General features: G+C 42.4%; 1 protein-coding gene across 1 annotated transcript in view; it reads left to right on the forward strand.

The window, feature by feature from the left end:
- METTL22 (methyltransferase like 22) overlaps window positions 1-15,380 on the forward strand; it is a 112,706-nt gene that overhangs the window by 15,264 nt on the left and 82,062 nt on the right. The window contains exons 3-4 of the mRNA XM_018570214.1: window positions 1,476-1,516; window positions 2,480-2,624. Coding sequence (XP_018425716.1) covers window positions 1,476-1,516; window positions 2,480-2,624 — 186 coding nt within the window. The remainder of the gene's footprint in view (window positions 1-1,475; window positions 1,517-2,479; window positions 2,625-15,380) is intronic.

Here is a 15,380-nt window from a genome sequence, read left to right on the forward strand (position 1 = left end):
GACGGGGGAGGGGCTGGATCCCCCCCCCCCGCTCCGATCCGCCAGCGCTGACTGGCGGATCGGACGGGGGAGGGGGCGGGCACAGCTGGCTCTGCCTTTAGATAGGCAGATCCAGCTGTCACTCATGCAGCTGGGCGGATCCACACATAATTGTCGCAATCTGCTTCAGCTGCGGTGTCTCCGTATACCGCGAGCAGTAGCTCGCGGTATACTGTGGCTTCTCAGTATAGCGTGAGCTACAGCTCGCGGTATACAGCTATAAACAAACCGCGAGCTGGTTTGTGTCCTCCCCGCTACCCTAAGGAGAACTCTGGGGAAAAGCCTTAACCCCATAGTTCTCCTTTTAAGAACAGGCTGAATTCTTCACAGCATGTTTTCGCCCAAAAAGGTGCTGAAGATTATTTTAGGGATTTGCTGGACACACACATGCTATGACCCTTCCATTTTATCATATCCCATAATAACTAATGCTACGTACACCAAAGTCTGACCCTGCTATTTGCATGTAGCATCAGAAATTGAAATTCTTTAAACAAGGCAGTGTTTATTTGTCATCAACTATCAGGTTTGATGATACTAAGCCCATAGTATTGTTCTTAGCTGAGATAAGAGAAACTTGTGTAGTCTTAGGCTGTTGTAGCCAATCCTTTTCAATGTTCTTCATGCTAGATTCTTTAAGCGCCTGTGTACTTTCTGTGTGCTTAAACTCTACCTCTTCATCTGCAAACTTTTTAAAAAGGGGGTTTACTTTGCAAATTGCCACTCAGTAGATTTTAACTCTGTAAACTCAAGAGGCTTTAGAGCAGAAGTCCCAAACTCAAATGACCTAGGGCCACTGGGCACATTTTCTTCTTCCATGAGGGCAGCATGAGGAGAGACTGCCAGGAGAGAGCGAGGAGAGACTGTCAGGAGAGAGCGAGGAGAGACAGCCAGGGGAGAGAGCGAGGAGAGACAGCCAGGGGAAAGAGTGAGAAGAGAGCCAGGGGAGAGAGCGAGGAGAAGCAGCCAGGGGAGAGAGCGAGGAGAGACAGCTAGGGGAGAGAGTGAGAATAGATGGCCAGGGGAGAGAATGAGGAGAAATAGCGAGCAACACATCTGCCTGAAGCAGAACCCCTGTGGCCTTCAAGACTTATCTGCACCCTGTGTTTCAGACACCTCCTTGCTCCCGAGTCCCAGCATCCCTCTGTCTCCCAAGCCTCCTCCATGCAATCAATTTGGAACACCAGGACCCCGTGGTTGCCTAACATTGTGACATCTTGTGTCCGTGTTTCAGCTTGCCTCAAACCCGGACACAGCACATACAGGACTCAAAACCTGGACTGTCCGGGTGAATCCCAGACAGGTGGCAACCCTAGCTAGGCCCCTTGCTGCTACAAAAGGTAACAGTGCCCTCCCTGTTCCTGGGCACCCACTGCTGACCTGATGTGTGTATGTGTTCAGACACAGAGTGACGTGTTTACATTTTTGCATTTCAGAACACACTATGGCAACACCATTAGAAGACGTTGGGAAACAGGTAAGCAATGAAGTCATGCATTTGTTCTTAGTTCACTACATGTGATCATAGCTAAAAGTAAAGAATTCTAGCTTATACCATGTTGTTTTTCAATGAAACGAAAGCAGCAAAGCTATCATGCCGCTGTATAATTTATTTATTGCTCACAAAAAAAGATTTGATATGATGCACATGGCTGTTCCTGACCGTCTCTCACCCAAAACAGCATATTTATGGGGCCGTTACAGCAGGCTGTTTATATTCACTTGCCGCTCAGCCTGTACAAATCAGTGACACGCTGATAGGCTTTGTTGCTGTCTGCATGTATTTGCACATAAATCAAATGCCTGTGGTTAGGTACATTTTACCAGCCCTGGACCAGCCCACTCATCTGTCCTCAGATTACACACGGACAGCAATGGACTGTGTCAGCCTGTCACTGATTTGTACAGGCTTGCTGTGCACCACAGCAGGGGCATCCCAAGGCGTGGTGTCACCCGGAGTGGCCACCGGGTGAGTCCATGACCAAGTGCCTGACTTTTCAGAGGGGGTGACACCAACAGGCAGAAATAGGTTGTTATAGGTCCAATTTAAAAGTCCAGTGTTCCTTAGGCCAGCTTTACACCTATGCATGTGCACTGGACAAACATATCCTTTGTGTATTTTGAGGGTGAAATGGTGCATTTCTAACCGACGCCCAATGCATATCTACCCAGTAAACAACACACCTGGCCCTTTAATGCACCATGCATACATGTGAGAACCCATGCACTGTGCTGTAGTGTGTTAGAGAAAAGAAAGGCTCTGTTTTTGGTGCATGGGCTCTCATTGAGGGCCCATTGGAAATGCATTCTAAAAATATGAAGTTATGTGAGATCTCCCTATTGGGTTCACAGACAGCAATACTTGATTTGATTTGGTACCACCTGAAAATCATAAATTGAACTAATATTAAGAGGTGCTACTGTTGTCTTTTATTTTTAGATCTGGCATGGAGCTTTCCTTCTTGCTGATTACATCCTCAGCCAGGAAGACCTATTCAGAGGTTGTACTGCACTGGAGCTTGGAGCTGGCACTGGTTTCACCAGCATCATTATGTCAACAGTTGCTAAGACTGTCTATTGCACAGGTAACACATGTAATTTCATTATATGCCATTTTAGACTCTGAATAAATTGTGCTAATGCCTTACGTCCAAGTTAATAACAGGATTCCAAGTTGGATTTAAAAGCTTGACATATGAGAGAGATGACTAGTTATTTATCTGATGGTATGATTACATTCGTTTCTATAAAGCCATTTTGCGATATTGTTCAGATCTGTTGAAAGCTGAAATAGCTCAGCTAGGCGTGCATAGCTACAGTATAATCACCCTCAATAACAGAATGCTTTTGTCTCCATTTGCTATGAGCAACATATGTGTTGGATCTTTAACAGGCTGAAGGTCTTTAACCCTTAGATTGCCAATAAGTGTATTATATCTCTTTACAGTCTGTAAAGCCTTAAAACTTGCTTGGCCAATTATGTTGACCCTGTGCCCTGACTGTCTCTTTTATAGATAGACAATAACATGACATCAAAGGTTAAAAACAAACGCTTGACTACAATAGTAGCTGTGAACCTGTTTTAAAAAGATGTAACAGCTATCCACAATCCTGTTTATTCTATCCTTTTCCTGTTACCTCTCCTTTTCCAGCCAATAATTCTTTGATACAATAACCTCCTGCATCCTGATTGCAGACCTGCCCATTCTTGATTTATTGCAGGCATGATGATTTCATGTTTTTGGGCCGGAATTGACACTCCATCCATGTGGCGATTTTTATATTTAAACCCATGCAGGTCAAATTTGAGCCGTGGGTAAACCCATTGACACCACCAAACTCAAGAAACTTCAATAACAAAACAGAAGGACCTGGGTGGAAACTTGTTTGCTGAACAGTGTTTAGTGTAGAGGTTGAAACTGAGTGATTTCCTCCGCAGGCTGAATGAGAGAAATTTAGCTGTGTATGGCTAGATTAGGTTTATGGATACCTTTTAAGGTACCTTTAAAAGCAGCACCTGATAGTCCCTAATTTAGCAATTGCAATTTTATGCAGGGACAGTCTTTGCAGCTGTACACAATGTAGATACCTGTTTTGGTTGACAAAGTGATTGTTTCCCCTGAGATAAGATGATGTTGGGATCATCTGCATGTGCCCCCACCCACGCACACACACCATGCACGCACACACACACACCTTTTCAAACTAATAACAGTTGTACTGTTTATAAGAGAAGCATACCCAAAAGACATTGTAGGGTTCACTATTAGACAACAGTCATTAAAAGAATTAACATTGTAATAGAAGTGTTTTGAAATGTTTTAGTTTCCTGACAAATGTTTATACTTTGAAACCATAAGGCCTAGTTCACACCTATGCAGTTTTGAGCAGTTGGAAAAGCACTTTTAAACGCCCAACACAAGAAGTCCCATGATTTTCAATGGCCCCTGTTCACACCTGAGCAGAAAAAACGCCTGAAAAGGTACATGAGCTTTTTTGGGTGGTTAACAGCGCATTTTTGCTCCAAAGACTTGTATTGTGAATGTGCAGAAATGCACGTTCGCAATAGGCACATGTTTCATCCAGATGCCAAAGACCTCCTCTTTTTGAGAAGAGCATTGTGGGAGACAAAATGGAGGATTCAAGACTGTCCACATTTTGTACAAAGGCATTCAGCAGGCAAGTGCTTGACCGCCCTTGCATCAAAGATCAAAGGAACCCTCATTAAAACAACAGGGAAAGTAGGAGCAATGTCTAGGCACAAATAGCCTCTAAAATCTGGCCATATTGGGAACGTTTCACTCCCACCATGAAAGATGCCAATGGTGCCAAAGAAATATATGTGACCTTTTTTTTTTTTTCCTTAATTTCTGCTTTCATGTTTACTTTTTAGGTAACCACTGTATTGTGTAGTGGTTTTCATGTGTGACTAGTGTAGGGCTGTGCCACTTTCTCAGCATGCATCAAACTATGCCAGTCATGGCTGTTGTTTTGCAGAAAAGTAATGCAAATATATTCTTCAATCAGATTTCAATGTGTGTGTTGAGCTGTAGTAACCTATCTCCAAAAATGGTGGCAATTTGTAAAAACTGGAGCAAACAGAATCTATGGCATTTTTCCACAGAAACAATCCACCTATTTCTGCAGATTGTTCAGTAATGTTTTGAAAAAGCTAGATGCTGATTGGTCGTCATTTCCCGCAGCTCTTTATTTTGTCTGCTACAGTTTTTTAAAAGTTACCCACAATATATCTGAACTCACCCACTTAAAATAGAGCAGGAAAAACGGAAAACGAACAACCCTAAATAAAAGCAGACCCCCAAAAAGGCTAATTTCCCCAAAAACTTCATTTTCGACAAAAAAATAACTAGTACAATTGTCAGCAGTCTATATTTAACATAAACACATTTTTGTAGATATGCAATCATCATTCAAAGGCCTCAAGTTGCTATGGGAGCTCTCCTGCAGGGGACATGAAATATGAGGCAAATTGGTCTTGAATGTGTGCCCCTTGTGGCAGACCAATTGGCCCTTTGCATGGAATGCATGAGTGAATCTTCGAATAGGAACTCATCTCAAGCACAAAATTGTGCAGGGCACATGCTACTTTAACAGCACAGATTACATTTCTCATGTTTAGGTTCACTGCAGTGTGCAAAAATCACCATTTATTGGATAGGATTCCAAAAGCGCACTCCACCACTCGACGTGCTCTTGTCAGCCTGTAATTGAAGACCCTCATCTGTATGTTCCCTATAATAGGGTCTCATGAGGTGCTCACCCAAGACAAAGGCCTCATCCCCTACAACAACAAACGGCAGAGCAGGACTTGTTGTACCCGGCAGTAGGGTTTTGTCTGGCAGGTCTAGCTAATTGTCATGCATCATCTGTCCTAAGGTGGAGTGTCCAAAAACACACAATGTAGCTGAGGCAGTAATTAGCATCTGCAATAGCCATCAACACAAATTAAAATGATCTTTTATAATTAATGTATTTGCTGCCGCTGGCTGTTGACTTTATGGCGCTGATGTGTTTGCCATCGATAGCTCCAACACAATTTGGAAAGATAGATTTGTTCCCAAAAACGTTGGGCACTCTAAGCCCACTCTTACTTGGTGGGTTTGACCGTCACCACATCGTTCAGTACATCCCAAATGACAGAGCATGTGTCTCATCGTCTGAGCTAGCTAGCTGTCGATTTTTCCAATCATGAAAGCGTTCAAACACGCAAAAATGCGCTTCATTTTTTAAGACAATGCATGAAAACGCACTGGAACGCGACGCCTAGGTGTGAACTTGGCCTAACTGTAAAAATGGGAGCTTGGAAACATATTTGCCACTATGGGCAGCAAGTATGATTCACTTACAAGGATGATACACTTTTCTTGTGGAACCAATTATATCAGAATTGTTGCCACAAGAAAACCTCTATTTTGTGATTGTCTTTGCAAACTGAAATATAGCTGAAAACTGCTGCATGGTTGTAGCTGAAGCTCTCATTTAAAATAGTGTTTGCTAGACTGCGCCTTTACAATGAGATGATTTGATTCCCCAATATATCTGAACCATTGAACAGCACAGAAGTAATTTCTGCATAGGAACATGAACATCTGGCTCTCGCTAAAAGAAACCGCTGACAGACACATAAACTGCATTAATAAAGACAAATCTTTGTTTTTACAGTATACACTACTGCATTATTGAGCTATTGTAATAATAACAGCTCCACAGCACCTCTAAGTAAATCCCTCTGGTGCTAAATGTTGTTATTGAAATAAAAAAAATAGGAGCCAGAGATTTTAACTCCTCCTGAAATGACATATAACATTTATGCCACTTATGTGACCTTTTCTATTTACTGCTCATCTGGTTTGCACAGTATCATTTGATTGATTACCCTGAAGTCATTGTTAATCACTGTGCTCTGCTCAGTAAAACGTAGCTCTTTGCAATTAAAAAATGATTTCAAGGGAAATTAAAATAGAAGTCTGGAGCGTAAGAAAATTATTATGTGGAAAGCATGTACATGCCAGCAATTTTATCACAACCTTTTCTAACCTAGATCACAGCATCAGTGTGATCCGGTTTATAAAGCTCTCATTTATCAGCCCATTGTCACATCTTGTATTAAACACATTGTGTTTTAATAAAGAAGACATAGCTATAATGCACAAAAAAACAGAGTTTATATTCTCTTTACACAATACCCTTCTTGTTTTGTAGCTTTGGTACTCATTTAGTATTACAATTTAAAGAGCAAGGTGTAGTACCCAGAGTAGCCTTTCAGTATCCAGCCTAGTGCTGCCCTGACTTCAGTAAAGTGATATCTGACTGGCTTTTAAGGGTCACTATACCTTAATTTTTGCACTTTGCTTCTTGTGTTTATTAAATAAACCATTTTGTGTTTTTAGGCCAATAATTTATATATATAATCTGCTGTGGTGTATTGGGTGTATTGTATAATCCGCTGTGACCTGTGTCACTTCTTGTCACTTGTTTGTCACTGATGGCATCCTGTTAACTATATTGAATTCAGTAATAAACATACACAGTATGAAACTAGGATGTCCAGCATAAAACAGTTGCAGCTCTTTAAAATAGACTACTGATGGGTATATTTCTTTTGGTTACGCAAAAAAATAGAGGACCAAAGCAGCAATATTAGCTCTGTTTCTAAGCCTCATCACATAGCTCAAATGTGTCGTAGGACAAATAATCGCACAAATTATTTAATGAAAAGGTACTGAACATGTAAAGCATTCCACAAATGTCATAATATTTTCTCACAAATGTCAGATTGAAAATGACTTTAAATTTTCTTAACATTTTTGCTACCCAGGGTTCATTTCAATCTCTAAACATTGAAAGTGTTCTGGATATGGTGCTATGAAATGGTGCTATGAAATTAGATTGCCGTGTCCATCATATTAAATGTACTTTAGTGGAAGTTGCAAGAATCATTTGCCTTGTACACTGAGTGGCCAGATTATTATGACCACCCCATCAGTACTTAATTGGGCCAATTTTTGCCTTCAATACACTGCGGCGATTCTTCTTGGCATTGACACCACGAGATGTTGAAAGGTGATGCGAGGAATCTGACACCATGCCTGATGAATAGTATTGTCCAGTTCTGTGATATTGGATAGTTGTGGAACCCGCTGCCTGATGGCTCTTTCAACTTCTTCCCACAAATGCTCAATTGGATTGAGATCTGGTGATTGTGGGGGCCACCTAAGCAAGGTCCCTCATGTTCTTGAAACCACTCCTGCACAATACGAGCACCGTGGCATGGCGCTCGTATTGTGCAGGATTGTCTTGTTGGAAGAAGCCATCTCCATCGCCATCAACAGGATAGGATGAACTTGATCAGCAACGATACTTTGGTATGTTGTGCTATTCAGACATTGTTCCAACGAATTAAAAGGCCCAAATCATGCCAGGCCTTTTTCCCCTTTATTTTTATACTTGGTGATCTGGCCAGTAAGTCTATTATCTTTCAACATTCTTTAACAGACCAAGCTGTCCAGCAAAAGTGACAGTTAGTTGAGGCAACCATTTGGAAAGTCCATTTAAATTTGCTAGTGCAACAGTAGCCTCTCCGCAGGTTGACAATGCCACTGTCCAAAGGTGGCCCCTTTACTCCACTATAGAGTGGAGACACCCTAAGACAGGAAGTGTGTTACTGGCCAGATCACAAGGTGAAAAAAGTCTAGATAAAGGAAATTAATGCAGCCACCACATTTAAGGATTGGGAAGCTGTAATATATTATTCTTTTTTTCTTTGGTTGTAGATTCACTTTAACCCCAGTGGTCGGAGCTGTAGCACTGTGAATTTTAAAACAGGTGTCTGATTATGGCTAAGCTAGTGCTGAAAGTAGTATTAAACTCTCAAACATTTTTTTTTTTAATAATGAGCATGTATTTTTTTTAATCAGATACTTTTTATTTTCAAATATTTTCCTCAAACATCCCACAAAAAAAGAGCATGAAAAAGAAAAAATACATAGCAATTCAAGCAATACACAAATATTAAACATACCAGCTAACATATAAACACAAAACCAAGTACATCAACCACCATATATACATAAATTAAAAAAAATAAAAAAACTGGATCCTTGATATCTAATCACCCAAACACCATATATACCTTTAGAGCACAGCTAAAGTTCTCCAATTACAGCTTAGGATTTTATAAACTTCCCTCATATGTCTAAGTAGCAATATTATAGAATAAATCACACATTTTTTTTGTTGTATAAGGTATTGTATCTCTCTAAACCAATATAAGGAAAACATATTCTCCCCTATCCCTCTATATTGAAAAGTAGTACACTTAAACATTACCGTCTGCTCTAACTCAGTCATCCATTCTGATAGTGATGGTGGGGAGGAATATATCCATTTCCTCGCCACCAGTCACCTATCAGTAAATAATGCTCTATGTATAGCCTATTTTGGTATATGAACTCATCGCCGAGGCATCAAAAACTGCTAGTATGCATACTCTAGGTATATTATTTAACAATATGCCAAAGAGTGTATGATCTTAAGCACTGCAGCCCAATATCTAACCAGTTTGGGACATCTCCACAATAGATGTATCAGTGAACCTTGGCAAAAACCACATTTTGGACATGAAGGGTCTTTCTTAACACCTATTTTGAACAGAAACTCGGGAGTGCGACGTGTCCTATGTAAAATAAACAATTGAGTAAGTCTATAGGAAGTGAATAAGGTTGCCAATAGAACAGCCCTCTCTACTCCCCTCCAGTCCTCATCTGTAATAGGGCCTAGATCATCTTCCCACTTACTCCTAACGCTCAAAGGTGATTGTCAAATTGAGTTAGTTATTAAGCGGGTATATACATAGGAAATAATGCCCTTGGTATTGCATGCAGCAACCAGGGTATCCAAAATCCGTGTTGAATGGAACTCTGGGGAGGCACTACCAAAGTCAAGGCATGTCCTAAGTTGCAAATATTGGTAGAAAGCAGTCTGGGACAGTTCAAATTGGGATTGCAATTGTTGAAATGAACAGAGAGCATTATCAACATATAACTGAGCGACTGTACACACCCCCGCCCGATGCCAGTTCCTAAAGCCCTGCAACTTGGATAGCTCTGGAAGTCTATCATTGTTCCAAATCGGGGTATATCTAGTGAGACCTGAAGTTCGTAAAAGTTGTTTAGTCTTCTCACATACATGTCCCATTAAACTAATTGTGGCAATATGGGAGATCTTTCTTTTTAGAAGGCAGATCTGTCTCCAATGAACCCAGAGGATTATAACCATCAAAAATATACTGGAGAGAACGGAACGATTGTAAATGCATCTCCTCACATTCCCAACAAGTGTTGTAATTAGGAAACAAGAAAATAGAGCCAAGGATTAGGAAGAGCTAAGCCTCCCGAATCCTGCAATGTATGCAAATACAGTAATTGTGGCATCCAGATCATCTTGATAAAGTTAAATCTCCCAGCCGCTGAAAGGGGCAATTTAAGCCAAGCATCCCGTTGAGATCTAAATTTACTTAATAATGGGAACACGTTAAGCGTGGCATATTCTGCCAGTTGCAGAGACAAATGTATACCCAAACCAACAATTCAAGCACATATTGGAATGCAAGATAGATCAGCTGAAAATGGATTTGGCAAATGATCTATGGGAAGTAGTTTAGATTTATCCCAATTAACAAAAAGACCAGAATATATAGCAAAATCTGATAGATGTACCATGACAGAACGCAGAGAAGACTCTGTGTCCGCCAGGAAAAGCAAGGTGTTGTTTGCATATAATGCAAGTTTTCTCTTCCTCCAAGCCTATAATATTTGGAGACTGTCCAATTAAAGCAGCTAACGGTTCTATGGCCAACACAAACAATAAGGGAGAAAGGGGGCAACCCTGTCTGGTGCCCCTCTCTAAACAAAAACCAGGGGAAAAAGAGTTATTAATCCTAATTTTAGCCGAGGGAGTATGGTATAACAAACATACCCACGCACCAAACCTGGGCCCAAACGGGGATAGGGGTGGAGTATCCCCCGCATTTGTTTGCATGATTATAATTGTTGCACATTAGACTTTGTTTTTATCACTCTGTTCCCATCTTTTCATGTTTTGATGTGCTTTTTTAAAATATATTTTTAAAGCATATACTTATGTATCTTATTGTTATATCACATATTTAATTGAATTGTATATATTTATTCAGCTCGGCACTTGATTGTTAGACAGATTTTAGATATGTTTTATTTATCTTGAGTGCCTAGTAGCTCTTATTTGCATTTATTTACTGGTGCTGATCACATATTGTTTTTATACTCTCTTGCAACTGTCCATCTACTATCTTGGAGGAGTGGGTAGCAGGAAGCAGGGATGTGGTTTGCCTTGTTGTGCCTGTGTGTTTGTAGAGACACACATAGCTTATGGCTCCATAGGATTCTGCAAGCAAAAAGAGCCACCCTAAAACAGGATATCAGGGCCAGTGCTCAGTGGGCCAGATAATTCTGCAAAAAGCTCAAACTTTTTTTTTTTTTAAATTGACAATTTTTATTAAATTTTTCAAACAAGGACAGCATAGACATTCTTATGACATTCGAATGTTATAAAGTTATACAACGCTAAACCTCCTCCGGGTCTAGAGAACAAACAAGACCTAGTGAGGATTGATATGGCGCGTAATAGGGCTGCATGATGATAGTGCAATAAATGTGGTAGAGCCTGTCCTCCTTGTGCTGTTGAAGCATACAGAATTCGCTGAGCTATTCGATGTTTCTTGCCCTCCCATACAAAGTGCAATACATCACGCTGAAAAGACCTCAGGTCTGAAGCCGAAATTTTGACTGGTAAGGTATTAAAATGATACAGCAGTTTCGGTAGCAATATCATTTTTATTGAGGAAAGTCTACCTGTAAAGGATAGCTTTAGGGATTGCCATCTCTTCAGCTGTGACCGCAATGACTGAAACAGAGGCTTATAATTGGCTGCATAAAGAGAGGTAGATTTTGGCGTGAGGAGGCAGTTTCTGGGTCGAACAGTGCGGTTCTGGACGGAGCCTGTATAAAGCACGTCTAGCTCAGTCAGTCATCAAGCCACGCCCCCCCAAAAGCTCAAACTTTTAAACATCAAGGAGCAGCAACCATTGTAAGTGATTTGACCAGCATTTTAATTGGCCTAAAAACCTTCTGACTTAAATATCACTTTAAGTGTTTTTTTCTAACCATTATGATGAAAAAGAATTAAAGAAAATTATTGCAGTCTGCTAACTGGTCAGGGATATGGTCAGTAAGTCCGTTATTTTTCAACTTCCTTAACTTAACAGACCAAACTGTCCAGCAAAGTGGTAGATAGTTGAGGCAACCATTTGGAGAGTCCATTTTAAATATTTTTAGTGCACACTACCCTCTTCACAGGTTGACAAACTATTTTCCAAGGGTGATTGGACAGTAGCATTCATGACTGGATTTAGACATAATAGGTGCATTATTCACTTTCCATCATAAACATTTTGTGTACAAGCTTGTTATCTCACTGAAGCTACACATTGCATCTATTCACCGAAATCTATGCCAACTGGTTTAATTATAAAAGGCTGTAAGGTGCAAGTAAACAGCATATAGTATATTTATATCACACTGAGCATCAGATAATTGGCTTGATAACATTTGTGTCCATCTTAACCCAGCACAAAAGGCTGGGTGCCAACTATTGCTTGATTTGCTTTTCAGTCAGGGCATCTGGAATGACTTAATTTTGTACAATTTCCATAAGATAGGATGATGAATATGTTTGGACATCTTTGTAAATGTGTAATTGAACTATGAATGCTTTTAAATCCTCTTTAATGTCCATTAAATGATCAAACAGTGTTGCAATTATGTAAAACTGACTACTGTGAAATATAGATGAGTTGCTATGGTGAAACGTTTCAAAGACAAAACATTTCTGACTGACAGGAACATTATGGCAAAGTGTCATTAAAGCCAAAATCCCCCCCCCCCCCCCATGAGTGGAGGAACGGACAGTGAGGGGGCGGGTACAGCTGGCTCTGCCTCTAGATAGGCAGATCTCGCTGTCTCTCACGCAACTCGGTGGATCGCAACAGCATTGTCGCAATCTGTCCCGGCTGCGGCGGTCTCAGTATACCGCGAGCTGTAGCTCGCAATATATTGAGCTTTGGTCAAGCAAAACAGTCAAGCAAAACAAATGGCAAATGCACTCATCAACTCATAACCAGCTTTGAAGCAAGGTGCACATGGAAGGGCTCTAAACAGTAACAGTGTGCCTTTAAGGAGGTTGGGCTGCCTCCTGGCAAACCTGCAACCAATTATATCTTTTGCTACATGTGCCCCAAGATGGAGACTCTCATAGGTTAGAGTTAGGACCGCACTACACAGAGGCGCCTTGACGAGCCAGTGCGGCTTTCACATATTCTGCAGAAGACGTGTATCTAAAACCTCTGTTTTTAACCTTAGCAATTAGACAGGGTTTTTTTTGTGTGTGCTGGGAAACTTTTTGCTGTTCTACTGAGCTTTGGGTCACGGGAGAACATTAGTATATGTCCTCCCGTGACCCTTAAGAGAACTATGGGGAAAAACACTTACCCCATAGTTCTCTTTTAAGTCATCATCTTCCTTCCACTCGTTTCCAATAGTCCCTCCAGCGCTAGTGCCGTTTGTCATGTATGCCTGGCCTGAATCCGCTGTACGTCAATCACACGTGACTATAATCAGTTCTGAACTGAGCAGGGGCGGACTTGCCCCCGGGCAATACAATATTATGGGGCCCCTTTGTGCTCCACCCATATACAAGCCCAATCCACAAGCCCCATCCACAGCCGAAGGCAGCTGAGCGGCTCAGCCGAGCGGAACCCATAGGCTTCAGCTTTGCTGAGTCATATTCACAGCCGAAGCCGACCGATCTCCACGCAGATGACAGCTGGGCGGAGCCAGCCGTGATCTCATGGCTGGCTCCGCCCGGTTGTAATTAGATCAGCGTCCCCAAATGACCTGGGGACGCTGATCTGTCATTAAACAATAAGGGATTGGACTTGTATTATATTTTATCCACAATAGCTATGTTTGAATATGTCTAATGGGTTTATGCCTTGAATTTAACCCTGGTTTTTATTCGGTTGCAACTGTAGTTGCCCCTGTTTTCATTTAATTTTGAATGTGACTATATGTTATTTAAATAAACAATTGTTTTATCAAACTTCAAGCCATGGTGTCATATCTCTCATGAAACCCCGGTATTTCCTCCTGTTGTTTTGTAACTGATTTTGTAGGGGGAGCGATCACACCTGGGGGGCCATTGGTCCAGCTACCCACAACTGTCTTGTAAAATTAAACAATAACAACTGGGCGGAGCCAGCCGTGACGTCACAGCCGGCTCCACCCAGTTGTTATTTATTGGCCGGTGCCGGCCAATGGCGAAAAGGATGTACGTCATTTTTTTTCCTTTAAAATATTGTTACATTTTTTTACAGTTTCCTATTTTTTTACATTTTTTTTTTTCTCATTCATTCATTTTTCTATTCTGCTCGCTACCACAGAGGTACCGGGCAGAATAGCTGAGCAAATGCTGCTGGCGGCATTTGGCTATTTACTTACTGCCGTTCGGCTCCTACGAGGATGGGGTGAACGGCAGTGAGTGAGCTGCCGGAGCTTCGGCTAAGCCGATCCAGATGTTGGATCGGCTGAGTCGAATTCCTTCTGCACTCCGGCTCAGCCGAACATACAGAGCATGTTCAGCTGACCGAAGGCACCCAATGTACGGCTGAAATCAGCCCTACAAGGCTGAAGTGAATAGCCAAACAGCGTTCAGCTCACTTCACTTCGGCTCCGTTATTCACTCGGCTTCCTTTGGCAGCTAAGTGAATAACCCCCTGTAACGGACGAACCCTGCGGGGACCTGGTGCTGGTGGCTGTCACTGTCCTGCGCAGGCGCGCCGCGGGTCAGAAGCCTCAGCTCACCGACCTGTGGATCCACTGGGGTATCTAACCCTTGCCAGGGGCGAGCCTTACACCCCCACGGTGTTTGCATTTCCCGCACGGGGCGCTATATGTGAAACAACTGCACTGATTCCGCTCGTTTGCAGCTATTATATAGCCGTGAATGTGCAGAATGCGCTGGCTTATCACGCTTGCACTATTTTGGGGGCCGTGCAGTTTGTTTTTTCTGTTTAGAGCAGCTCCCCTCTTATTCGGATAGCCGCGCGACCCCCAAAATACTGCAAGCGTGATAATCCGTCAGTTTCCGCACGTTCGCGGCTATATAATGGCCGCATATGAGCGGAATCTGTGCAGTTCACATATAGCATTTGCGTCCCGTGCGGGCTCCCACATGTACAACCGCACGGGAAGCGCAAACGCTGAATGGAGACTAAAAGGTTAAAAATCTTCCCGTTTACAACTCATAAAAAAAGTAATTAAATTCACTGACCAGCATCAGGGCTCCTGATCCCCATGTTTCAGTCGGGTTTTTGTAGAACTCCTCCAGTTCAGGGCCCAGGGCCGGATTTCAGTGGGGGCCCCCCCAGCATGAGGTTCTCGTGCCTCCGTCACTCCGCCCTCTGCGCTAGGTCCGCCCCATCCACTGCGACACGCCCCAACTCGGAGCTCTTCTCGGCCGCTGTAGGAGATGCGGCAATGGCAGTATATAGTGGGCCCGGGAGGCAGACGGCACTGCCGTCGCCGCTTTAACAAACCCGCGTCCTTCCATGCGGGCTGAAAAGGGCACGGGGGTCGGTGACGGGCCCCCTCTTTGGCCGTGGACCCTCGGGCAATGCTCGACTGCCCGTATGGTCAGTCTGCCCCTGGAACTGAGCATGCCGTCAC

This window comes from Nanorana parkeri, unplaced genomic scaffold (assembly GCF_000935625.1).
Source record: "Nanorana parkeri isolate BGI_ZX_2015 unplaced genomic scaffold, ASM93562v1 scaffold1479, whole genome shotgun sequence".
Taxonomy (NCBI): domain Eukaryota; kingdom Metazoa; phylum Chordata; class Amphibia; order Anura; family Dicroglossidae; genus Nanorana; species Nanorana parkeri.